Raw genomic sequence first — 25,395 nt, 5'->3', positions numbered from 1 at the left:
GTTTCTTCATTAGAAATTGTGACAGTTTATATATAGTCTTACCATCTGAAAAGAGTTTTTCCTCCTTTTTAATTATTATGCCTGCATTGTTTTCTCTTGTTTAATTATATTAGCTAATACCTCCAACATAATATTAAAAACCAGCAGAGATATTGGGTACTTTTACTTTTCCTGACTCTAATGTGAAAGCCTCTAGTGTTTCTCCATTAAATAATATGTTGGCTTTGGGTCAATATATAGAGATACATTTTGGAAACAAAAATGAATATTCTCAAGGAATTTACAGACTTATGGAAGGAGATAGACAAGGAAACAAACTATTTTAATAGTATAATAACATCTGCCATATGCACAGATTGATGTAGATGTACCTTAGAAAAGGCAGTTTTGGTGGTGAGACAATGATGTTTCTTGATAGATCTGATATCTGTGTTGAGACCCCAATGTAATTAGGAGTTAAATAAAGAAGGAGGGAAGAGAATTTTGCATAAAAGTAATTGCATGGTCAAAGGATAAGAGATAAAAAGAAGCAGAATTCTATTTGGGACACAGAAGTTCAGTTTACTGAAAGGTGGGGATTGAAGGGAAGTAGACAGTGAACAGAGTTAAATTGGTACAGTAAGTCAAGGAATTTGAATTTTCTACTAGGGCAGTGACGATTAAACATGGTGTCCAAGTGTTTTAAGTAGGGACTACACTTGATCAGTGGTTTTGAAATTCCTCCTAAAAGCGGTAGCATATAGATATCCCTGCCCCATTGGTGTTGTGCTTTGCCATGTGGCTTGCTTTGTCCAGCGGGATGTTAGTGGATATGACATAAGCAAAGACTTAAAATGTACTTGTGGTTGAGTAATGCCGTTGTGTTTGTCTTCTTGAAATGTTTCCATTATCATGAGAAGAGCTTGCCTTGAGGAGCCCATTGGATTCAGAACAATAAGAAAAACAGAGCAGACCTGAACCAAATCTGCAGTCTGGAGCCAAGCCTCGGAAGTCCTACTGGAATAAGTAAAAGCTGTCTTACATCTGTGATGTGAACAAAAATGATTATTGTTATAAACCACTGAATATTGGGCTTGCTTTTCCCACAGCATTATTATTACCACAGCTGACCAATAAAGAGAAGAAAGCATAGAAAAATAAGTCCTGTTTTAAGATAATTAAAATCTTCCTACTGATGTGTAATGGTGGTCTGACTAGGATGATGGCAGAAGAAACAGAAGTAAGAGGACACTTTGAGAGACATAAAAAATGGAATTTAAAGGGCTCAGTGATTAGTTGGATATCAGTTAGGGATGGAGAAGAGGAAAGCATGCCCGGATTTCTTGCTTATGCAACTGGGAGAGTTGTGGGTCCTTTCTGTGAGACACAGATCACAGGAAGAAGAGCAGGATCAAAGGTTTGGCTTTGGACTTGTTGAATCTCAGCTGCCAATGCACAGTCAAGTGGAAATGTCCCTGACATCTGTCTATTCGTCTATAAAATAAGGATAACATCAATGTGTCTCTACCTACCTCAACGGCTGTTGTGGAGAACAAACAAGATAAAACATGCAAAAGGACTTTGAAAAGAACATACTACCAATCAACTGTGATAATTATTAAAATTAATGCACTAACACTTTCATTTTCATGCTGCCAGATGCAAAAAGCACACTATTTTTGAAACTGTGCTACTGAGTCTGTTTCTAGTCATACATTCTTTTTTTATTTTTTTGAGAGAAGGCAGAGCTGATGCTTCTGAGAAACAGTGTAAACAACATATATGTATTTTCAAAGATATGGAAGGAGAGAACTTAGAGACAAAAGGTCCTAGGGCTGGCAGTGAGAAGAGCCAGGCTCTAACTGTGAGACCTTGAACCATCATTTAAGCTCTCTAGGCCTCTTATTCTTCATTTGTGAAATGAAAGTTTGTATTTATTGATCTCTAAGCTACCTTACTGTTCTTGGATACATGAAACTATGGATACTCTTTTAACATTTTCAGCTTTACTTACCTCCTACTAACGATACTCTTCAAATTTATATGTAATTTAGAATAGAGTTTCATACTTGCCTGTCCTCACCCATGGTGGCTCAAGTCTCTATCAGCTACTTTTCTTTTAGAGCAAATTCAGCTGGTCCAGATTGCCTGTTACATCTCAGGCAGGAAGGCTTATTTTCATCTGTGTATGAGGAATAAGGATCTAGAAGGAGTTCTGATTGGTTTACTTCTCTCACTGTGGCAGGATTCCCTTTACCACTTAGTCAAGGTGGTAATGAGGGTCTCTGTACCAGGCAACTGTGGCTGCCACCTGGCTGCCCAGGACCATACACTTGGCAGACAGAACCAATTAGGCCCCCACTTCCTATGAGGTATTGCTGTGTTTGGTGGCTGGGTAGTAGCCCTGCTGAGCCTCCCATCAGAAACCTCCTTGAATACTGGGAGAGGAGGGACAAATCATCTCCCTCTGGCACTACAGAGCTAGCAAAGAATCCAGACTGTGGAGGTCCAAGAACAGCCTACCCAATGAACATTCTGCCTTTTACAATGGCTAATCCAGAAACTGTACCCCAAATGGGTAACTTGATGTGATAGGGAGAGTGCCAAGAAACAAAATTTCATTTATAAGAGAAAAACTAGAAGTGACTTAAATGCCCATCAATAAGGGATTAGTTAAATGAGCCATGTTATATCCATATAAAAGAATGAATACAGTTTGGGGATTAAGGACCTAGAACCTGGGCCTCAGCTGTGGCTCTGCCACTTCTCAGCCTTATGACCTGGGCAAGGCACTTGACCTCTTTGTTTTTCAGTTCCTTCATCTATGATCTGAAGATAATAAGAGTTCCTACCTCATTGGGTGCTTGGGGAGTAGTAAGTTAGTTAATATATGTAAAGAGCTTAGAATAGTGCCTGGCACACAGTAAATGCTATATAAGTGTTAGTTCTGATTATGACTCTCATAGAGACATTAAACATGATGCTTAGGATGAATTTTTTGAAGCTGGGGGAGAATTCTTGATATGAAGTGAAAAGACCAGGATAACAAAGAGTATATACATAATGGTTCATATTCAGTGTCCATGCATGGAAGAAAGAAGAGAAAGAAATATACCACTATTTGATTGAGTTTTAATTTCTTCTTATTTATATTCTTCCATTTTACAAAATTTCTACATGAGTATATAATACTTTATAATTAGAAGGATCAATAAAAATTTTAGGAAGGAAAAAGAGCAGTCCCCAGTGTTTGAGACCTTGCAGAACATGGTCTGAGGTCCATTGGTGGACCTCAGAGAGTTCCAGAGTTCTCATGAGCAAAAGATCCCAAATCCACAGGATTTTATATTCTCATGACTGGAAACTAGCGAGCATCTGAGTGATTTAGTAAGGGCTATTAAAATTATAAACTAAAAATAGTTATGTTAGAGTTTACTGCAGACTCTAATTCAGTATTCTACTAAAATATCTGGCTGTTACTTCATGCTTGGCAGTACTGCAAAACTCCTCTATATGTCTGTTTAATTGCAACTTCAGCAATTTTTGGAAATGCTACTTTGTTACCAATGAATCATTAGTTTGTCTTGATTTGGGTCCAGCTTTAAATTGCTGCTACTCTTGCTTTTTAATTACAAATTAATAATCATTTAGATTCATCATTACCAAGTTAGTTTGTTGTGGATTGTTTGGTTGATTCTTAACAGAGTGCAGTGATAATATATTTATATCAAGATAGTTTTAGGCTGATAATTTTTTGATATCTAGACATATTTCATTGGATTTTGAATATAAATGTTTTCCTGTAATGTTAAAGCAGACGAACCCTCCCCCTCCAGCACACCCCAAATTTGCATGTACGGTGACAACACTGTATAACTATCGCTGAGTTAGTCACAGATAAAATAGGCTGACCAATTCAGTTAGTGGTCAGCAAAGATGCAATATACAAAATGACCTTAAAATTCATTTTCAGATGAAAAAAATGATTCTAACTCTATCTGATGCAAAATGTGTTAATTACCATTAGTAGAAGTGTGTGTTGGTGTGAGTCTATGTTTCCGACCTAACTCTGAATTTTCCTAGACAATTAGCAAAAAAAGTTCAGGTATTTGTTACTCACTTTACCATTCAGAAATCTGCAACTAAGTGCTCCCGTTCGGAGTTTCTGGTTTTCCTCTGGTTTCTGGTTTTTCTCTGGGTGCTTGCTCTTTTCCACATCATCTGGGTCATGATTGATTTGATGATCTGTGGGATTAGTAGAAGCTGGGGGGTGGTCTCTGCTAATCTGCTTTGCAGTACCAGTCACTGATTTCTGGAGAACTGTTTGAGTTTCTGCCTTCAAGTTCTCATTCTCCTTGCTGGGAAGAAACAGTTTTGCACTTTGTGACTCAGGGCAGATTACATCTGCACTAGGCTGGCATAAGAAAAGGAAAGTATTAGCATGGTGTTGGGAACATTGGTAACTTAGCATGGCGTAATGAAGAAGTAAACGTTGGTTATTTGTCAAGGGATCATTTAACATAGAGAGACCATGTTATTCTCTTCTCAGGCTTTATCTTCCATATACTCATAATCTGTCCATCTGCTCCAAAACCCTTACTGTAAGAAATGGCAGTGTCAAAGATGAACCGTAAAGGTTATCACATATCTTTTTTACTTACAAGTCTAACAGGTATTTTCAGTGTTTTCAACTAGAAAAGGAAGAAAGTCAAGGCAGTTTGCCAGCTCCAGTGCTGCTCTATGTTTCTCCTTAATTGCCTCACCGTGAGGCTTTTTTTTCTCTCAGTAGTCTTCCATTTAATTTTAAATATAGAGGGATAAAAAAGAAAAAAAACCTGTAGGAATGACTCAAAGAAATTTAAATAAAAAACAAAAATCTAAAAATTATTCAACTTTGTTTAATAACTAAAGACATAAGTCAAAACAGTTACAAGGTATTGTTTTATTTTTTTAATTTATTTTACTTTTTTATTATTATTTATTTTTCAAATTTTTGGCTGCATTGGGTCTTTGTTGCTGTGAGCGGGCTTTTTTCTGGTTGTGGTGAGTGAGGGCTACTTTTCGTTGTGGTGCACGGGCTTCTCATTGTGGTGGTTTCTCTTGTTGTGAAGCACGGGCTCTAGGCGCACAGGCTTCAGGAGTTGTGGCATGCGGTCTCAGTAGTTGTGGCACATGGGCTTAGATGCTCTGCGGCATGTAGGATCTTCCCAGACCAGGGCTTGAACCTGTGTCCCCTGTCCCTTGCATTGGCAGGTGGATTCTTAACCACTGCACCATCAGGGAAGCCCAAGGCATTGTTTGAAATAAGAAAAATAAGAAATAAGAAAATAAGAAAAACAAATGCTCATGGTCACATAAATAGATATAATTCTTATAGTGGATGACCAGACTAAACATGTTAAGAGTCAGGAACTTGACATTTTTAACCTAGTAAATTAATTTTTAAGAATGTATATTAAGGAAAAAATGCAGAAAAAGAAAAATTTAAAACTCTAAGTATGTTTTAATAGATGGATATGTTGAATATTTCATTCTATGTTCATATGAGAGAATGTATGGAGCCATTAAAATAGTTATGAATAATTTTAATGACAAAAGAAAATGTCTAGTTATACAAATAAATGAAAATATATAATTATCTTAACTATAAATTCATGTATAGATATATATGTGTTCATGTGTTAGAATATATCTAGAAGGAAATGTCAGAAGTAAACAGTAAGTATCTCCTAATAGAAGTTAGGATATTGCATTATGCTATATTATATCTTATAAAGCTATTAATCTAAATTTCCTACATGAGGAAATGTTATTTTATTATCAGGAAAAATAAATTTAAAAATAGCTATGCCTTAGGCAGAACACTCTATGACATAAATCACAGCAAGATCCTTTTTGACCCACCGCCTAGAGAAATGGAAATAAAAACAAAAATAAACAAATGGGACCTAATGAAACTTAAAAGCTTTTGCACAGCAAAGGAAACCATAAATAAGACGAAAAGACAACCCTCAGAATGGGAGAAAATATATGCAAACGAAGCAACTGACAAAGGATTAATCTCCAAAATTTACAAGCAGCTCATGCAGCACAATATCAAAAAAACAAACAACCCAATCCAAAAATGGGCAGAAGACCTTAATAGACATTCCTCCAAAGAAGACATACAGATGGCCAGTAGGCACATGAAAAGATGCTCAACATTGCTAATTATTAGAGAAATGCAAATCAAAACTACCATGAGATACCACCTCACCCTGGTCAGAATCGCCATCATTAAAAAGTCTACAAATAACAAATACTGGAGAGGGTGTGGAGAAAAGGGAACCCTCCTACACTGTTGGTGGGAATGTAAGTTGGTGCAGCCACTATGGAAAACAATGTGGATGTTCTTCAGAAAACTAAAAATAGAATTCCCATATGGTCCAGCAACCCCACTCCTGGGTATATACCTGGACAAAACTATAATTCAACAAGATACATGCACCCCTATGTTCATAGAAGCACTATTCACAACAGCCAAAACATGGAAACAACCTAAATGTCCATCAATAGAAGAATGGATGAATGGAATACTCATTCTTAAAAAAGAACGAAATAATGCCATTTGCAGCAACATGAATACAACTAGAGATTATCATACTAAGTGAAGTAAGTCAGAAACAGAAAGACAAATACCATATGATACCACTTATATGTGGAATCTAAAATATGGCACCAGTGAACATATCTACAAAACAGAAACAGACTCACAGACATAGAGAACAGACTTGTGGTTGCCAAGGGGGAGAGGCGTGAAGGAGGGAAGGACCAGGGAGTTTGGGATTAGCAGATGTAAGCTATTGTATATAGAATGAATAAACAACAAGGTCCTACTATATAGCACAGGGAACTATATTCAATATCCTGTGCTAAACCATAAGGGAAAGGAATATAATAAAAACCATGTCTCTATGTGTATCACTGAGTCACTTTGCTGCACAGCAGAGATTGGCTCAACATTGTAAATCAACTATACTTCAATTAAAAAAACAAAATTATAAAAAAGAAACTAAAGACAGTAGGGACTTTAACATATTTAAATGAAGAGCTGGGACTTCCCTGGTGGCACAGTAGTTAGGAACCCGCCTGCCAATACAGGGGACACGGGTTCAATCCCTCGTCTGGGAAGATCCCACGTGCTGCAGAGCAACTAAGCCCATGCGCCACAACTACTGAGCCTGCGCTCTAGAGCCCGCGAGCCAAAACCTCTGAAGCCCGCATGCCTAGAGCCCATGCTCCGCAACAAGAGAAGCCAGGGCAATGAGAAGCCCACTCATAGCAATGAAGAGCAGCTCCCGCTCACCACAACTAGAGAAAGCCTGCGTGCAGCAACGAAGACCCAACGTAGCCATAAATAAATAAATAAATAAACAAACAAAAAATAAATGAAGAGCCAAATGACCAAAGGAGAGCATATCATTGATTAAATGAGGTGAACCCTGACAAAGTAAGATCTCTGAGAGAACAGAGATAGAAATGAAACTTCAGGGTGGGGAAGTAGGAATATGGGTGAGGATGTAGGCAAATTTTAACATTTGGTGACAGGAGACTGAGCAAATTGCTGACAGCTTGAATTTTCTCTTTGACATACAAGGTATGGTTACCTGTTGGGTCTCAAGAAAGGAAATGCTGGGGTAGGAAGTCTGAATTAAGGACATACGGCCTGACATAGCTTCTATAAAGAGTGGAAGATAGCTGATCAGAAAAATAAGGAAGGTTGGCTGGGCACAACTGAGCAGCCACTGAAGGTTGGAGACCACAGATTTTGCAGCACCAGTTGGAGAGGGCACATGCCCAGTAGTCCTCGTGGAAATGCAAGGAAGGCAGACAGCAGGGCTCGTCCAGGGCTGGGGCTTTGCCAGACAGGTGCAATCAAATGGCAATACAGCAAGATGGGAATGCTAGAAGAAGAGTGTATATATAACACATAGTTCTTACAGTGAGAGAAGACATAACATACAGTCCCTGACCTCAAGAAACTTCATTTCATTTCGCTGTCCAAAACTAACAGAAATAATAAGGTTAACAACTGGTATAAACTTGCTTCTAGAAGTCAGGATAGTGATTATCTTTGAGGGGAGGTATAAAGTCCAGAAGGGAACATCAGGGGGCCTTCTAGGATTTGGGTACCATTCTGTTTCTGGATCTGGATGTTTGTTGCAAGGGTAAATTAGGTTTGTGAAAATTCAGTGAGTGGTATACTTATAACATGTGCAATTTTATGTACTACATAGGTATATTTCTATAAAGTGTTAAAAGAAATTGGCATAAAATTTACATAAATAATATGAAATCTACCTAACTGGTATATAAATAAATGTCAAGTGAATGTAACAAAGAATCAGTGCTATTTGAAGTTCCTAAGAAAGATAAGTTAACTATGGTTTGCAATGGTTGCAAAAATAATAGTATTACTGAGTATTTAGCTACATGACAGCCACATTATAGCCATTTACAAACATTCTTTTATTTAATCTTTAGATCAACCCTATAGGTAGGTGCCCGTATTACTTTCATTTTAGGACAAAGAAATTTAGGTTCTGACAGTTCACGCGATTTGTCCAATTCTACATAGATACATCCACAGGGTCTAAGTCTTCTTGATTGCACCTTGATTGTTCTGAGTCAGAAAAGGATCCATGGAAGTTAGGGAATATGTGAGGAACAGAAATTAGAGGACAAGGCATGCAGGAAGTGCAGGATTAAAAAGCAAAAGTGCTCATGGCGCAGACAGTTAACTCTTCTGGATAAAGGTAAGGGGGATGAATCATCTTTGCTTTAATCACCCTCAAAATCCTTTTGTGAGCAGTCTCAGGACAGAATTGCCTGAGAAATGTGAAATGTAGCTGCCTGTCTGTTAAAACAGCCACAGTAGAAGTAAAATCAAAAATGACCTGTTAACTCTGTTCAAAGTAAAAGCTGTTTTTCTTTTTTTTTAAACAAACAACATATATAGCACTTAAAAATTATGAGAAAGACTCCCTAGCTGAGAAATGGCATGTGTCTGCTATTAGCACAATTCGTCAACAGGCGTTTGTGGTTATGTTGTTCACAAACCCACAGTTCTTTCTTCTAGGTGTGTGTGCTAGCTACCTGCAGTATTGAAAATAGAAATTTGCCGTTTCAAAGGAAGGAAAAAAATGTCATCAATACTGTCTAGGAAGCAAGACACAGCTAGCTTCCTCATATGTACTGCTAACCTCAGCTGCTGCTCTCAGGGATGCTGTGAAGGGTTTAGTGTCATCTGGGAGCTACGGCAATTAGGAAGGATGACAGTAATGCTGGATGATAAATAAATGAGGAGAAAACTGTCCAATTGTTCCCTTTCTCACACTAGGCTCTTCCTGCAAATCAGCCCTTTAGTGCCACCCTTTTGTAGAGCTCAGAGTCTCAGGATTAGAAAGAAACATTGCAAGCGTGTCTAGTAGCATCCTCTGCCCAAAGCAATGTACAGATCCCACACTGGCCCCACCTCCCATGCAACTCCACCTCACCAGATCTCACATTTGATTTGGATTGCAACCCTCGTGAGAAGATCAACTTGCAAATGGAGGACCCAGGGGGCTCAGCAAAAAGGTCACCAGATGCCATCTTAAAGGTCTGCCAGCCTTGGCAGAGGCTCAGTGCTGCCAATTTCCAACTGCGTACCATCTAACAGGCCTCAAACCCTCTGGAGAAGACAGTCCGGAGTGTGCCAACACAGTGACTGGGGATCTAATTTCAGTAAATGAAAGCATGTTCTTGTTTGGAAGTAATAACAGATAATCGGCACAACCAGACTTTTCTCTTTTAAAAAGACAACAACAAAATAAAAAATAAAGTGGGACTGGGGAGGGGACTGCAGCTGAAAATCTCACCAAGCTCCATGGGGAAGCTGAAACGTAAAGCCTGTGCTAACATAGCAAATGATGTTGTTGTGATGAAATGTGAGGGTTTTTTTCCTCTTTTTTTTTTTTTTTTGTTTACTCCCTGGAGCCATCCATATACGATTATCATTGATGTTTAGTCTTCAGAAAGATTTTTAAAGTACATTAATTCCCAAACCCATGCCCCAATTATTTCTTTGTCATTGTAATTATGCTAGCTAACATGTCCTAAATGTTTATTTCTATGTGTCAGCCACTGTGTATAAGTTCACATAAATTATTTCATGTTATTCTAATAATCCTGAAAAGTAGGTATGATCATCATTGTACAGATGAGAAAAGAAATCATCAGAGAGATTAAGAAAATTGCTCATTGATAAACTGATAAAAAGTAGAGATCTAGGGCTCAGACCCAGGTCTGTATGGCTCCTTCCTCCACATTTTTCCTCAACTTCATACCCATAATAAACAAACTGGCTACTGTTTTTTTTTTTTTTTTTTTTTTTTTTTTTTTTTTTTTTTTGCGGTATGCGGGCCTCTCACTGTTGTGGCCTCTCCCGTTGCGGAGCACAGGCTCCGGACGCACAGGCTCAGCGGCCATGGCTCACGGGCTTAGTTGCTCCGCGGCATGTGGGATCTTCCCGGACCAGGGCACGAACCCGTGTCTCCTGCATCGGCAGGCGGATTCTCAACCACTGCGCCACCAGGGAAGCCCAAACTGGCTACTGTTAAACAAAAGGATTTTGATTCTCTTTTAAAATGTTAATAAAAAATAATGTATATAGAAGTACCTAGTCCATCTTCCAACCTAGGCTTATAAAGTCCCTCTCAGAACACTCAAGTGGCCCTCCTTCAGCTTTGGTTTATAACTTCCCAGAGACAAGGGGTTCATAACGTTCCCAAAGTTATTTCCAAAGTATCCCACATCCCTCTTCATAGCATTGAGCCACATTCTGACAACAATGAAAATAACCAAAGTGTATTTTTCATGGCATTTTTCACTATACTACTTTACAGAATGAGAATAGTTTCTCAAATTGGGGCCATTTTGGCTGCAAAATTAGCAACCAGTTCAATCACCAATTGTTCTTTGGTATGATTTATTCCTCCCCCACCTTTTCTTTTCTTTTTTAATTGAAGTATAGTTGACTCACAATGTTATATTAGTTTCTGGTGTACAGCACAGTAATTCACTATCATTATAGATTTTACTCCATATAAAGTTATTATAAAATGTTGGCTATATTCCCTGTGATGTACATTTTATACATGTTTTATACCTAGTTGTTTGTACCTTTTAGTCCCCTTCACCCATTTGCTCCTCTCCCAACCCCGCTCCCCTCTGGCAACCACCGGTCTGTTCTCTGTAACTGCGAGTCCCTTTCTGTCTTGTTATATTAATTTGTTTTATTCTTTAGCTTCCACAAATAAGTGAAAACATACAGTATTTGTTTTTCTCTGTCTGACTTATTTCACTAAGCATCCAGGTCCATCCATGTTGTCATAAATGGCAAAATTTCATTCTTTTTTAAGGCTAAGTAATATTCCATTGCATATATAATGTTCTTTATCCATTCATCTGTTGATGAACACTTAGGTTGCTTCCATATCTTGGTTACTGTAAATAATGCTGCTATGAACATTGGGATGCACATATCTTTTCAAATTAGTGTTTTCATTTTCTTCAGATAAATTAACTCATAGAAGATGATATCTCAACATGCTTACTCTTCTGAAACCTTTTTACATGTAAATCCAATTCTACAGCCTTAGGCATATTTACACCATGGATGTTTTCTTCTATGTTACTTGTTTTTTAGCTATACATTATTATCTTCTTAGTCAGGGTTGCAGTGAGCATCCAATCCACTCACTGTCTTCAGGTTGTGTTGTCTTCAAAGATCTCACAGTTAAGTGGGAAAAGCAGACATTTAAACAGAAAATTATAATACAATGTGATAATTGAAAAAATAGAGTATGTAAAAAAGAGATATAGAATCACAGAGGGTTGTCAAACCAAATCTGCTTAAGAGGAGTGGAAATGACTCCATGAAGGAATTGATTTATAAGATAGCAGATGAAAGAGAAAGTAAGAGGTGGGAAAATATTCCAGATAGAATGAAGGGCTTGTTCTTGGAGAAAAAGACAGTAATTGAACTTCAGACCACCTGAGGTGGGTAAGAATTGTTTACCGTGCTGGATAATAAGACAGAAACTTGGGTCACTCTGAACTTATTAAATCAGAATTTCTGAAAGCAGGACAAGAAAATTTATATTCTTATCAAACACCTCAGATGATTCCTATGTACACTGAAGTTTGAGAAACAATGGCATAGACAATGAAAAAGGAAGGTCTTTTCCATAGTTGTGTAAAATGTACAAATAATTTCAGGCAGTGGCTAAGGACGTGAGCTATATGTCCAAGAGACCTGGATTTGAGTCCTAACCCCAAACATAACTTGTGTGACTTTGATAAGTTATTTCACATCTCTAATTTTCAGTTTCTCATCTGTGAGATTAGAAAAATAATACTTATCAAGATAAGATGTATATAATATTTAGCACCAAGCCTGGGTTCCCAGTTAGCCTGTGACAAATGGTTATTTTATTTTAGTCCTAAGTTAAAGTGCTATCTCCTTTATCAACACCTTTCTCATTACCCAGGTACAGAAGGGGTGCTCTTTCCTTTGGATCCCCAAACATTCTTTGTTGATAGGTAAAACTAAAGTTTGAAGGGTCAACATTTCACAGCTCATAGGAACTGAGGAAAATCTATTTAAACAGATAAAAAGACAGAGTTCATGTAATCTCTCCCACCACCTTGTTATTTACTAATAATAGTAAATACAAGTTATAGAAATCACCCACTTAAAAAAAAGCAGATTAATTCATATTTAAAATCTGCTCTGATAAAGCACAATTCTTTGGAATCACATTCCTTAATTTTACAGAAAACAAAAAACAAAAAAACCCAAACATTGTTGTATCAAAGTGTCCTTAGGTGAATTATACCCAGGAGCTGTACAGACTGTGCTGTTTTAAAATCTTTGAGCCAACAATTTCAACTATAGGCTTGAAATTGAATGTTCTTTGCACTTGCATTCGCCCCTGTTTCTAAGCAAGATGATTGTGCACCTGCCTGGCCTCTTCACCAATTATCTCTGTGCTTTAAGGCACAGCTCTGAGCCAGGTTTTCCATCCATGCTCTGAGATCCTCGAACGGCTCCTACAGTTCTCCTCTCTCTGTAACATGTTCTAGATACATCCACAGGGTCTATGGGAACACGGAGCAATAATGATTGCTATAGGGGTTTTGTTTAATTAGATTGAACTAAATCAGTGGTATGTAGAGACCATTTGAAAAGTGTACTATAGGAAAGGAGGGGAGGAATGAATAGGCAGAGCACAGGATTTTTAGGGCGATAATCTTCTGTATGATACTATACTGGTGAATGCATGCCATTATACATTTGTCCAAACCCATAGAATGTACAACACCAAGAGTGAACTTTAAGGTAAACCATGGACTTTCGGTGATTATTATGTGTCGGTGTAGGTTCATCAATTATAACCAATGCACCACTCTGGTGAGGCATGTTGATAATGGGGAAAATCACGTATGTGTGGAGGCAGGAGGTATATGGGATGTCTCTATACCTTCCTTTCAATTTTGCTGTGAACTTAAAACTGCTGTAAAAAATAAAGTCCTAAAAAAAGTGTACTACATAAAAATAAATCTGTGCTTTCTCAAAATTATAAGTGGTTAAACTATATGTGGCAAGGTATCATGTTATCTTTTTATAGAAAGTTTCCCTGTACGTATACAAGAGCTTATGTTTTGTTTTGCTCTTAAACCAAACTAGGATTATACAGTTTTGTGACCTTTTAAAATTTTTCCAGTTGACAATATAATGTGGATACCTTACGCATCAATGTTTATGTATCCACAAGAACATTTAAAGTGTCTAGATAGTATTTCATTGTATAGATATACAAGAGTTTATTTAACTAGTCCTCTATTATTTGGGAACATTTACTGTTCTCAAATTTTTACTAGTTTAAATATTGCTTCTCTGCTGGACATTTTCCTTTTCTCTGACTTCCTTGTGTCCTCATCCACTCTGAGAAGCTGACCTTTGTGGACTGATCAGCTGGTCAGCTCCCATGTCTTCTGATTCTGGCCCTGGCAGGAGATTGGTTCTCCCTGCAAGAGTGCCTCAAGCTACTTGTGTCTTCTGCCCAAAGGTCACTACTTTTCTCCAGGTGGCCTGAGTTACAGAATGCGTCTACCTCAAGAACATTCCCCTTCTCCTATCTCTGAAGACCTTGCAGCTGCTAGCCCATGATTCCTGTACTATATCTTGCAATTCTTTTACTCTTGTAAACAAATCCTCCTTGAATCATCCTAATTTGAGTTATGTAAGCTGTTTCCTACTGGACCGAGACTTGTATATGCTTGTGTACATTTTTGAAACCAAACCATTACATCCACCCATAATTATTTCCACAGAATTGATGCATAGGTGGTGATTTGATGCCAAAGTACACACACTTTTAAGGCTTTTTATAAGTATACCTAAAAAAACAATAGTATATGAGTACTCTTTTTCCTAAACTCTATCAACCTGGGTATTTCCATTATACAAACATTTCCAACTTGATTGGTAGAAAATAATATCTCACTGTTGTTTAAACTTCTTTCTTTACCACTCAGGTTAATTCCCCACTCCACTCCCCCAACCATACATATGTATCTAGTGTTCATTTTTATTTCTTCTTTTGTGAATTGCCTGTCTAGATCTTTTGCCAGTTTTTGAAACTGGGCTAATCATCTTTTTCCTATTGATTTGTAAGGGCTCTTTATACATTAAGAGGATTAATTTTTTCCTGTCATATATGTTGTAAATAGTGTTTTGTTTTTGCCTTTTACTATTTATTATATTTTTGGAAGTGTAGGATTTCAAATGGTAAAGTAACAACATTTACCTCACAGTCTCAAGATTTAAGATCAATGGTCACCTATTTTGTATACCATTGATTTGACATTTACTCACATAAAGCCCTATACTCTAATTTAAAGCTCTATGCCTATGTCTTGGGCTGGAGGCATATGTCCCAAACAGTATCTCATGCTCCTTTTTACTTCTCATGGCGTCTAGAATAATAATAATAACTTAAAACCTATTGTAGGAGGTTAATAAAAAAGAAAAAAAAAACAGTGGAAAGGGCATAGGAGAAGTATGATTTTTAGCATATTATTTCATTTCTCTGAACTGTGAAAACATAGACAATTGTTTGTGCTCTGATATCATTCTGTTTTAGGAAGAGATTGAGTTCATGGATAGTAAGGTAATATGTAGATTATATAGCAAGAAATACAATAAACAAAGATAAAGTATTACAATTAGTTATTTCTTTAAAAAAAAGAATAAGTCGGTATTTGAATTTTTAAATCACAAAGTTTATCTAGGCTTTATGTAGGGACTATAATTGATTATTGCTACCATCTCCTGCCTGGATTACCATAATGACTCCTTAAATGGTCTCTCTCATTTTACTCATGCCTCTTCCAGTTTATACTCCACTCAGCATCCAGAACCATCCTTCAGAAAGCATAAATTCGATTGTGTCCTCCACTGCTCTCAATTTTCCAATGTCTTCCTATTCTACATAGAACAAATCCAGAGTTCCTACTAGGGACCACATGGCCCATGATCTGAGCCCCGAGGGCCTCCCTGATCTCATTTCCTACGCCCCTCCCCTTGTTCACTAGCTCCACCCACTCTAGCTTCCTTGTCCCCCCTTAAACACGCCAAGAGCTTCCTATTGGCTGTTCCCTCTGTCCAGAATGCTCTTTCCTCAGCTATATGCATAGTTTACTCTCTGTGTAGAAGGGGGATGGTGATGAACACCTGTGATGTCGCTCGGCACAGACTGAATCTCATGGGTGGAAAATCAGCAGCTACGCAGCTGCCCTGATCTCTGGGTGCTGTGCTCCACTTTGGCACTTTGTATGAAGCAGGCATAAGGCGACCTAGTACCAAAAAAATCTGCTTAGATTCCAGATGCTCAACTTAGGTGTTATTTGTAGCAGTTGTTGGGGAAAGCCAGATGTCCAATATCTGGAGAACCTGGGGTCTGTGGGAAGTTGCAGCCTCTTCTTATGGGCAGGAGAGGGAAGAAGAAACTACTAGCTTTATGGAAAGTTGGAATCGTGAGCCACACCCACTGGAATAGAGTTAGGCTAGTCTTAGCCAGCTCACTGCTAGCTAACCATGGATAAGTCTCATTGGGTAGTTCTGACTCATCTCTACACAGTCTCAGTTAAATGCCATTTGCTTAGAGAGGCCTTCTGGAAATATCCCTTGTGATTTCATATACCCTTATGACCCTCCTCTATTTTTCCTCATTGCACTATCCTCACTCAAATGGTCATTATTTACCTGTTTGTTGTATGTCTCCCATCACTAGAATTTTAGGTAACCTGCTGTGTCCGTAAGGACTGACACTCAGCCAGTACTCAATTAATGCTTGTTAACTGAAAAGATGTCAATTCCATATACGCATTAATTTCTAAAACTGTTAACATTAACACTTTAAAAGAGTTCAAGAAACTAAAAAATATTATATTAATGTGAAGGGCTCTGAGGGATTAAAAAGTGACAGAATATGGGCTCCAAGAGAGTCATGTGGAAAAATTAAGAATTTTACATTTATTGGCTCTAAACATCAATGTACATTATTACAAATATTTGCTATTCTTTCCCATAAAATCTCAGAATCAGCTTCCCCTGTGCTTAGCAATTCTATACCAACAGCAATGTAACTATGGAATAAAATGCTTTGGGTCATTGATTCTTGGCATGGGAAGGAACTATAGAGTCCAACTTTATTCACCAGAAGCATCTCTACTCACAGGAGTTTCTTGAAAGGGGCCCAATTCCTCTTTTATTTAACAACTCAATTCCCAGATTCTATAAATATTCCCCTAGGCCACATGTCACACCCTGGAGCTTCCATAATGCCACCCCTTTAGTGCTTGCACCTTTAGTGTGCCAGGATCCCTCCTAAAATGTGGCATCCAGGATGAAGCATAGTTCTCCCAGGTGACAGGTCTAGTTCTGAGTATGATGCCTGCCTCCTGCCCCACCCCCCACTCCTCTATCTGGACACCTTTGGCTCATGCTGAGCTTAAACACAAGTGTACAGGGGAAAACCCTCCATTTTATCCTCCACTCTACTCTCTACTACTACCACACACTACTGGTCATCAAATATGTGTGGGTTTTCCCCACTCCAAGCAGTTCTTTGACATCAGCTGAGGGTCCTACTTTTCAATTCCGTTCTGACACTATCTACCTGGAGTTAGCACTGATGCCACAGGTTAAGGGCTCAGTCACACAAGACTGCCCTGCCCCCTTCAGGTGTCAGTCACAAGTCCAGGTTGTTACCTATATTTCTGACAGGGTGGCTATAAATTAGGGTTCCCACAATTCCCTCCTCAGGTTTGATGAATTTGCTAGAGTGCCTCACAGAGCTCAGGAAAACCATTTACTTGCTAGATGACTGGTTTACTGTAAAAGGATACAACTCAGGGACAGCCAGGTGGAAGAGATGCAGAGGGCAAAGTATGTGAGGAAGGGCATGGAACTTCCATGCATTCTACAGACACAACACCCTCCCAGCACATAGATGTGTTCAGCAGCCTAGATGCTTTCTGAACCCCATACCTTTGGGATTTTTAGGAGGCTTCATCATGTAGTTATGATCAGTCATTCACTCAGTCTCCAGCTTCGCTTCCCTCTAGGAGGATAGGGTGGTGTCAGGGGCTGAAAGTTCCAAGCCTTTAATCATGGCTTGGTCTTTCTCGTGACCAACCACCATCCTGGAGCCACCCAGGATCCCACCAAGAGTATCCTCATTAGAACAAAAGACACCTTATCACTCAGGAAATTCTTAGGGCTTTAGGAGCTTTGTGTCAGGAACCAGGGTCAAAGATTAAATAGGAGAACAAATGATACTCCTAATGCTCTTATCTCTTAGGAAATTGTGAGAATTTTAGGAGCTCCATGCCAGGAGCTGGGTGGGAGCAGAGACCAGTATGTATTCTCGTTTTAAATTTAAATTTTTTTTTTTCATTTTTTATTTTTTTGGCTGCACCGCACAGCTTTCGGGATCTTAGTTCCCCAACCAGGAATAGAACCCGGGCCCTTGGCAATGAAGGCACGGAGTCCTAACCAGTGGACCGCCAGGGAATTCCCAGAGACCAGTATGTATTCTATTACTTCACAGCTAGTAAAACCCCCAAATTTATTCTATATAATCACTTACATGTACCCTTATCTAAAGACATACTTTACATATATTTCTCTTGATTTTATCTTGCTGGTTTTCGCTCATTTTCCTGCCAAGTCTTCCCAGCATTCTACTACCTACCTGTTTACTAAAGTGATTTGTCTATCTTCCTTCAGTTGGGGATTTCAAAAAATGTTGACTAAAAACAGGGTCACACATAAATCCTCTCAACCTCTCCCCCTCCAACACATTGTGTTTACATCCATTGTTCAGTCACTACCAGGTTGGTATGTCGCCTATCTTAATACTGTTCAGTCCAGAATTCTCTGCCTTATTTCAAGGCTTTGTGAGAAAAATGTGCCTAATGACTCACTGAAATTAACAAATACTGTGCTTTATGATTCCCTTCATCTGCACTGCAGTAACCTCATCAATAAAGAGAATGCGGTCAGTTTGGCATGCTCTGTTTTTTAGTCAACATGCACCAACCCTTAGTGACCATCACCTTTGTGTTTCGTTCTCACATCTAATATATTTAATTCTTTGGCCTGCAATTTTTCCAGGGATTGTCCACAAGCCTCAAGTTCTGTGATTTCATTACCAACTTTTATCTCCTTTTAGAAAATGAGATATTTGTCTCAAGTCAACTGGCATATGTTCTTCTGGATCAGCTATCAGATGACTCATCAGGGTTCCATAGTAATATCTTCGTGTTATTTTAGCAACATGGGCCTTTAGACTTGGATTTAAAGCACTAAGAATTGTCTTTCTAGATCTTTCCTTTTCTTGGCATCTATTGTACTCTAATTCATTTATTAGGCTTTCAATATGTACAAGACTTTGCACTCAGTGCTGAGGGTACAGTCGTGCACATAGAATTTACAGGTAAATGGGGGGAACACAGAAATGCATAGGAAATTGTCAGAGTGCAATAATCCTTATGAATGCTATGGGAGCCCACGGGGAAGGAGGCAGGCAAATCTGAGGCTGGTGATGGTGGCACTTCATTAGATTTGCATTTTAAAAAGATGGTGCTAGCTATACTTGAGAATTGGGCTTCTCAAACACGAATGTTGCATAGGCCTCACCTGGGAACTGACAGCAGTGCAGATTCTGACTCAGTATGTCTGGAGAGGGGTCTGAGAGTCTGCATTTCTAACAGACTCCCAGGTGAGGTTGATGTTGATGGTCCATAGACTACCCTTTGAGGAACAAGGATTCAGAGAGTGAATGAGAGAATGAGATTAGAGGCAGGGAGCAGGGTTGGAAGACTGGTGTAGGGATATAGGAGGAAAACGATGATGGCACAAACTGAGGGACACCTGTTTTACTCTTTAAGCCTGCACCTTGATCTTTTTTGTGAAAAATATGTACTCTAAGTAGGCATTGAGTACTTTCTGTTCATCTCCTGTTAGTAACTGTCCAGGCTAAACTAAAAAAAGATGGAGGGAGTGCTATTCCAGTCTTAATTCTTAATAAGTGGCCTGACTTTAAGTTCACTGAGGCCTCAGTTGTCTCACCTCATCTGTAAAATGGAAGACTGGTTGTTATGGGTTATGTGCCTCCCCCCCAATTCATATGTTGAAGTCCTAACCCCCCAGTATCTCAGAATGTGACCTTATTTGGAAATCGGGTGACTGCAGATGTAATTAGTTAAGATGAGGCCATGCTAGAGTAGTAGAGTTATAAGCCAACTGACTGGTGCCCTTATGGAAAGAGGAAATCTGTACACAGACACATACATAGGAAGAGGCAAGGAGAAAGACCTGGAACAGAAGGATCCTTCCTGGGCACCTCAGAAGGAGCAGGGCTCTGCCGACACCTTGGTTTCAGCTGACTAGTCTCCAGAACTGTGAGACAATACATTTCTGTTGGTCTAAGCTACCCAGTTTATGGCATTTTCATACAGCAGCCCTAGCAAACTAATAGACTGATTTGTACTTTGAAGATCACTTATCTGTCTTATATACTATCCATCTTTTCCACACATCCTATAAGAAATCTGAACTAAATGTGGTTACACGAGAATAGTTCTATTTTTCCATCCATTATTAATTTATAATTTTTTTAATCCAGATTTTCCTTATAGAGACTTCTTCCTCTTTTGGCTTTTATTATGTTTCTTATGTACATTTTTTACTTATGGGCTCAACTGATTCACCCCAAAGCAAACACCTTCTTGAGGCCTTGGCTGAGAGGTGTAGGTGTAGCATGACTAAAATGTTTTTTAGAGTCAGACTTTGGAACATGCAAAGGCATGGTAGTGGTGGGTCTGTCTTTAACTCAGCAACGAGAAGCCTCTTGAGAGTTATTTATTTTTGAACCATAGAAGAATATTTTAGGAAAGCTTGTTAACTGTCCTATGTCATTCCAGCAACAGTAACATCAAGTCCATAGAAACAGAATCAGAAAACTTACCTTAATATTAAAAAAAAAAACAATTGTTGGGGCTTCCCTGGTGGCGCAGTGGTTGAGAATCCGCCTGCCAGTGCAGGGGACACGGGTTCGTGCCCCGGTCCGGGAAGATCCCACATGCCACGGAGTGTGGGCCCGTGAGCCATGGCCACTGAGCCTGTGCATCCGGACCCTATGCTCCGCAATGGGAGAGGCCACAACAGTGAGAGGCCCACGTATCACACACAAAACAAACAAACAAAACAAACAAAACAAAAACCCAATTGTTTTATTGTCTGTGCCATAGAAGACACAGAACTGTGTCTTTTATTTCCAATTAATGTAGTTGATGTAATGTACTCTTATTTCCTGAATTTAAGTTTAAAGAATAAAGAGAAAGAAATACAGGTACCTTCTTATAAGACAGATGGAATTTTTCTCTACTTTAAAAGGACAAGGATGCTTCCCTTACCTCTCACCCCCATTAGGAACGTATTAGACTCTGATACCCCTGGAAAAAGGAAGGGGTTGGGGATGAAGGGGTTAAAGAAACAACCTCAAAGAGGAATGGAAATTAGTAGAATAGCAATGTCTTCCAGGTAGAAGGAGAATTGAGCAAGGCATTCCAACTGACCTTATTTACTTTTCTGGACAACGACTGGGATTTGTCAAGATCAGCAGATCTTGAAATAATCACTTAAAACAGTATCTTAGTTTCTTCATCTACAAAACAGAGATAACCTGGCATAGAATATAAAAGGGATGCCGAGTGTTTCATAGAAAGAGCTTTGATTTTTTACTTAATGTCTTGTATCCATGGAAAGATTTGCCTCAATAATAATAGCAGAACCATTTATTAAGCACGTTGAATATACTTCTAGGCACTGGAAAGATGTTTTGCTTACTTTTTCTCATTTGATCCTCACAACAACCCTACTAGTTAGATGGATTTTATCCCCACTTGATAGAATCTGAGGCCAGAGATGTTAATTCACTTTCTCAATGTCAAAAGTCTAGGAAGGCACAGAGCCAGGATTCAAACTCACATCTCTCAGGTCTGTAGGGATCTCAAATGTATGACTCACGTGCTACAAAGCTCACTTCCTGTGCCATGACAGACATTACTAATTGATTACAGTACTCACTTTGGAATCTCTTGGGGCAACCGTACTGATTGGTGGGGAGGTAAAGCCCATTTGCCCTTCTAAAGCCTATACTCCATAACAGTAGTCCTCATGGCCTCACCTTCAGGGATTCTGATTTAACAGGTCTTGGGTTGAACCCCACACCTTTATTTTTAAGGACTCTCCAGGTGATTCTGATGATAACCAGGTTTGGTGTCCACGGCTTTCTGAACCTATGTTCAATGAGGTTAGATCTTTTTGTTTCTCTATTTTTTTGGTCTGTGGGTTTCTGAAATAGAGGAAAGAACTAAGGAAATCATTTTTGGAGGGAAAGGCAATTATTAACTGGCTGCTATTTATGGAATGTCTACTAGATGAAAGGCAGGGCTAGTATCTTCTTTTTTTTATGCAAACCACCAAAACTCTGGAAGGAAGACCTGGTCATACTTTTCTGTGCCAAACATCTAGAGAATTTTAGCGATATATGAGTGTCCTCCTTCAAGTGTGACTGTGATGAGTGTAGAGGAAGAAAGCCCTCTTAGTTATGTTCTGAGAAGCCCCTATTGGAGGAGTATGGATTATGAAGAAAAGTAAGTGAAACTCTTACAATTTATGACTCATTACCAATCCCACTCCTTTAATTCATAACAATTTGATTAACAACCTTCCCCTCTCCCTCCCCACCCCCCAACAATTATTAAATGTGGTAGATTACAAACCTGATGAGAAGAAGCAGCTCCATTAATATTTATAAATGTCTCAATGCTTATATTTCCCATCTATTTGGAAAATCAGCCCAAGTAATTACGGAGTATGGGGAATTACAAAGATGAAAACTTTAGGAAAACACTGTGCATAGAAGTTATCAACACTATTTTACTTTCACTGTTGCATCTTAATGACTTAATTTTCCATGGACAGCATTTTAAAAATGTAAATTTCTGGATTAAAAAAATTCTTTATCATCCAAGCAAAACAGGTATTTTTCAAATAGTAAACTTACATCTTTGGCTTCTCTAAAAGGTATCGAAAGTGTTTACTTCCAATGATTTTCACCATCATCTCAGGAATCGCATTTGATCCACAGGCAGTCTTCCAAACTGAAGACATAATATTCAAAACCTCTTCAAATCCTTGGGCGTGGAAAATAAGTAAAACTCTTTCTCTGGATTTTCCACTAGGCAACTGTAGCATCCTTGTCAATAATAACAACAACAATAATAATAGCGAGACCAAGTGCTTTACCTATATTATTATTTCAGTATTTCTAATAAAATCATGAGAAAGATACTCTTATCATTCTTGTCTTACAGTTGAGGGAACAGGCATAAGGTAGCTAAGTAACTTATCCAATATCACATAACAGTAATTAGCAGAGTTGGGAGTTCCACCTAAGAGGGGCTGCAAAACTGGTTGACAGCCATTCGGTGACTCTGCCTTCCTGTACTACAAGTCAAGTGACAGGATTCTTGTGAGGTCAGAGAGGAAACCAGGGCTTTAGAGGGACGTGTGAAGAACTCAAATTCAGTTTTGAAGCTCAGTTTCCCCATTTATGAAACCAGAATAATTCCAGTTCTGCTCTCTGGATTTAGTGATAAGCCAATGAGATCATGCATCTGAAGGAGCACTGTGCATAGAAAAGGGGATTCTTCTCGTTGTCACTGATCTGTTTCTGCAACAATGCAGTGGATCTAAAATTGAGATCCAGCACTAGATATTCATTGCATGTTTAAACAGGTGTGATGCCAGGGGAAACTTAGAAGTTCCATAAACCTGGTCCCAGGCGAACCATTCCCTATCAGAGGCTCTCAGAGATTGAAAGCCTTTTAGAAATCATTCTAATCCAAATGCTCCCTCTACAGATTGGGAAACCAAGGCCCAGAGAGGGTGTTATTTGACCAAGGTCACACAGCGAGTGAGAACATACCTGTTTCCAGAACTCTGGCCTGATAAGTAGACCAGGGCTCTTCCCCAAACCCTAGCTTCACATAGTGTGTGGTCAGCATTAGGACCTGCTCTGCGAGGATAGTCCCCCATCCCTACAACTTCTTCGAAGCTATCTGGAAACTTCAAGGACCAGAATTTGTGATGATGGGGGTCCTCTCTACCCAGCAGCTGCGTGTCAGTCCTTTCCCTGGAGAGCTCAGAGGGGGCGGCCTTACCGCTCGGGCGGCTGAGGGGTGCGTGGTCAGTACTTCTCCCCAGGATCCCGATCTACGGAAGCCTGTGGGGATCGGGGTGGGGAGGGAGACCGGAGTCCAGGAGTTGGGCCAATCACAGGGCCCCGCTCCTGGGCGGAGGCTGCACCAGACCTCGGTCGCTAAGGGCGCAGAGGGCTGTTGCTGGGCGGGGACCAGATCGCCTACCTGCCGGAGGCTAGGGCCTTCTCCGCGGGTGCCCAGGGTGTGGCTGCTGAGAGGCGAATAGTCAGGATGTTTTTTTCAAACCTGGTCTTTGGAACTTCCTTGAAGATCTGTGAGCGTCCTTCTTGAAGTCCATCTCTCACACTTGTGTGGTCACGCCTTGTCCCGCTCTTTCCCTTACGCTTCATTTTCCTTTATGAAGTGTGCACACAGCTGGGAATCTTACACTTGTCGCTTCAAATCAAGGCTCTTCAACTGTATGGCTTTGGATAAATCCCTCCTTTTCCCTGAGGTTCAGTGTCACAACTGCAAAATGGAGGAAAAGTACTAACAGGGACCTAAAGGTAAGTTGGTGATGCAATTAAATAAGAATTTTTTAAAAAATAATTTCGAGTGATATCCACCCACCACATCCCTCATTTGAGCCAGATAAATATTACCTTATAAATTAACAATTACCAATAAAATAACTATATTTCGATTTTAAAGATTAAGAATACAAGGCTTGGGGTATTGAGAAATTACATACAGAGGTAACTGACAGAGGCAAGATTTGAATATAAACCTACATATATCCAAATTTCTAGGCATTTTTTATTATGTAAAAAGTCTTCAGCAAATGTGGGTAAAGGCACTTTAAACTGACTCCAGAATGGTGGTATTTCCATAAGCAGCAGCAGTCCCAGCACCCACAACCCCTGCCTCCTGCCCTCTAGCTGTATTGTGTTTTGTGCTTTACTGTATCATCTACTGGCACATGCTGCCAGAGATGGATGATATACTGGGCTCCCCTCTAGAGCTCTCTCTCTAGTGGGCAAGACATACGGGCATATTCTACGATATACAAAGTGCCAGGGGAGTAGAGGAGAGGAGGCAGCTCCCTTCTCACTCCCCCAGTCCAGCTTTCACATTGTCACCAGATCAGTCCTCCCAAGGTACAACTCTGATAAGCCCCCTCCTCTAGTCCAATGTCTCAAAGGCTTCCCATCAGCCATGGAGGATGTCCATGGTTTCAAAGTCTTCTGTGCCCTGGCCTCAAGCTAGACCTAACTCGCTATCCCACTACTTCTCCCAGACTTGCTAAACTCCATTCAACCTGGTCCACTCACTGGCCTGAATCTGCCTTTCATTTCTCTGCCCCTGTGCCTTTGTTCATTCTCTTCCCTCTGTCTACAATACCCTTCTGTTTCCTCATTGTGTCAGCCTGCTCTCCATTCTTTAAGTTCCATCTCAAATGGCCAAAAGTATGTACCTGGGAATCAGATACCTTGGGTTCAAGTCCTGGCTCTACTATTTCAATGTGATCTTACTCAAGTCACTTAATGTCTTTAT

General features: G+C 39.4%; 1 protein-coding gene across 1 annotated transcript in view; it reads right to left on the bottom strand.

Annotated features, from left to right (window-relative positions):
• Positions 1 to 22,810, bottom strand: part of C1H1orf87 (chromosome 1 C1orf87 homolog) — a 94,870-nt gene extending 72,060 nt beyond the window's left edge. Inside the window, 2 exon segments of the mRNA XM_059077800.1 lie at positions 4,100 to 4,337; positions 22,704 to 22,810. Of these exon segments, the coding sequence (XP_058933783.1) occupies positions 4,100 to 4,337; positions 22,704 to 22,810 (345 nt within the window).
• Between the last annotated feature and the right edge of the window lie 2,585 nt (positions 22,811 to 25,395).

This window comes from Kogia breviceps, chromosome 1 (genome assembly GCF_026419965.1).
Source record: "Kogia breviceps isolate mKogBre1 chromosome 1, mKogBre1 haplotype 1, whole genome shotgun sequence".
NCBI classification, from domain to species: Eukaryota; Metazoa; Chordata; class Mammalia; order Artiodactyla; family Physeteridae; genus Kogia; species Kogia breviceps.
This window is presented reverse-complemented; position numbering and strand designations above follow the sequence as displayed.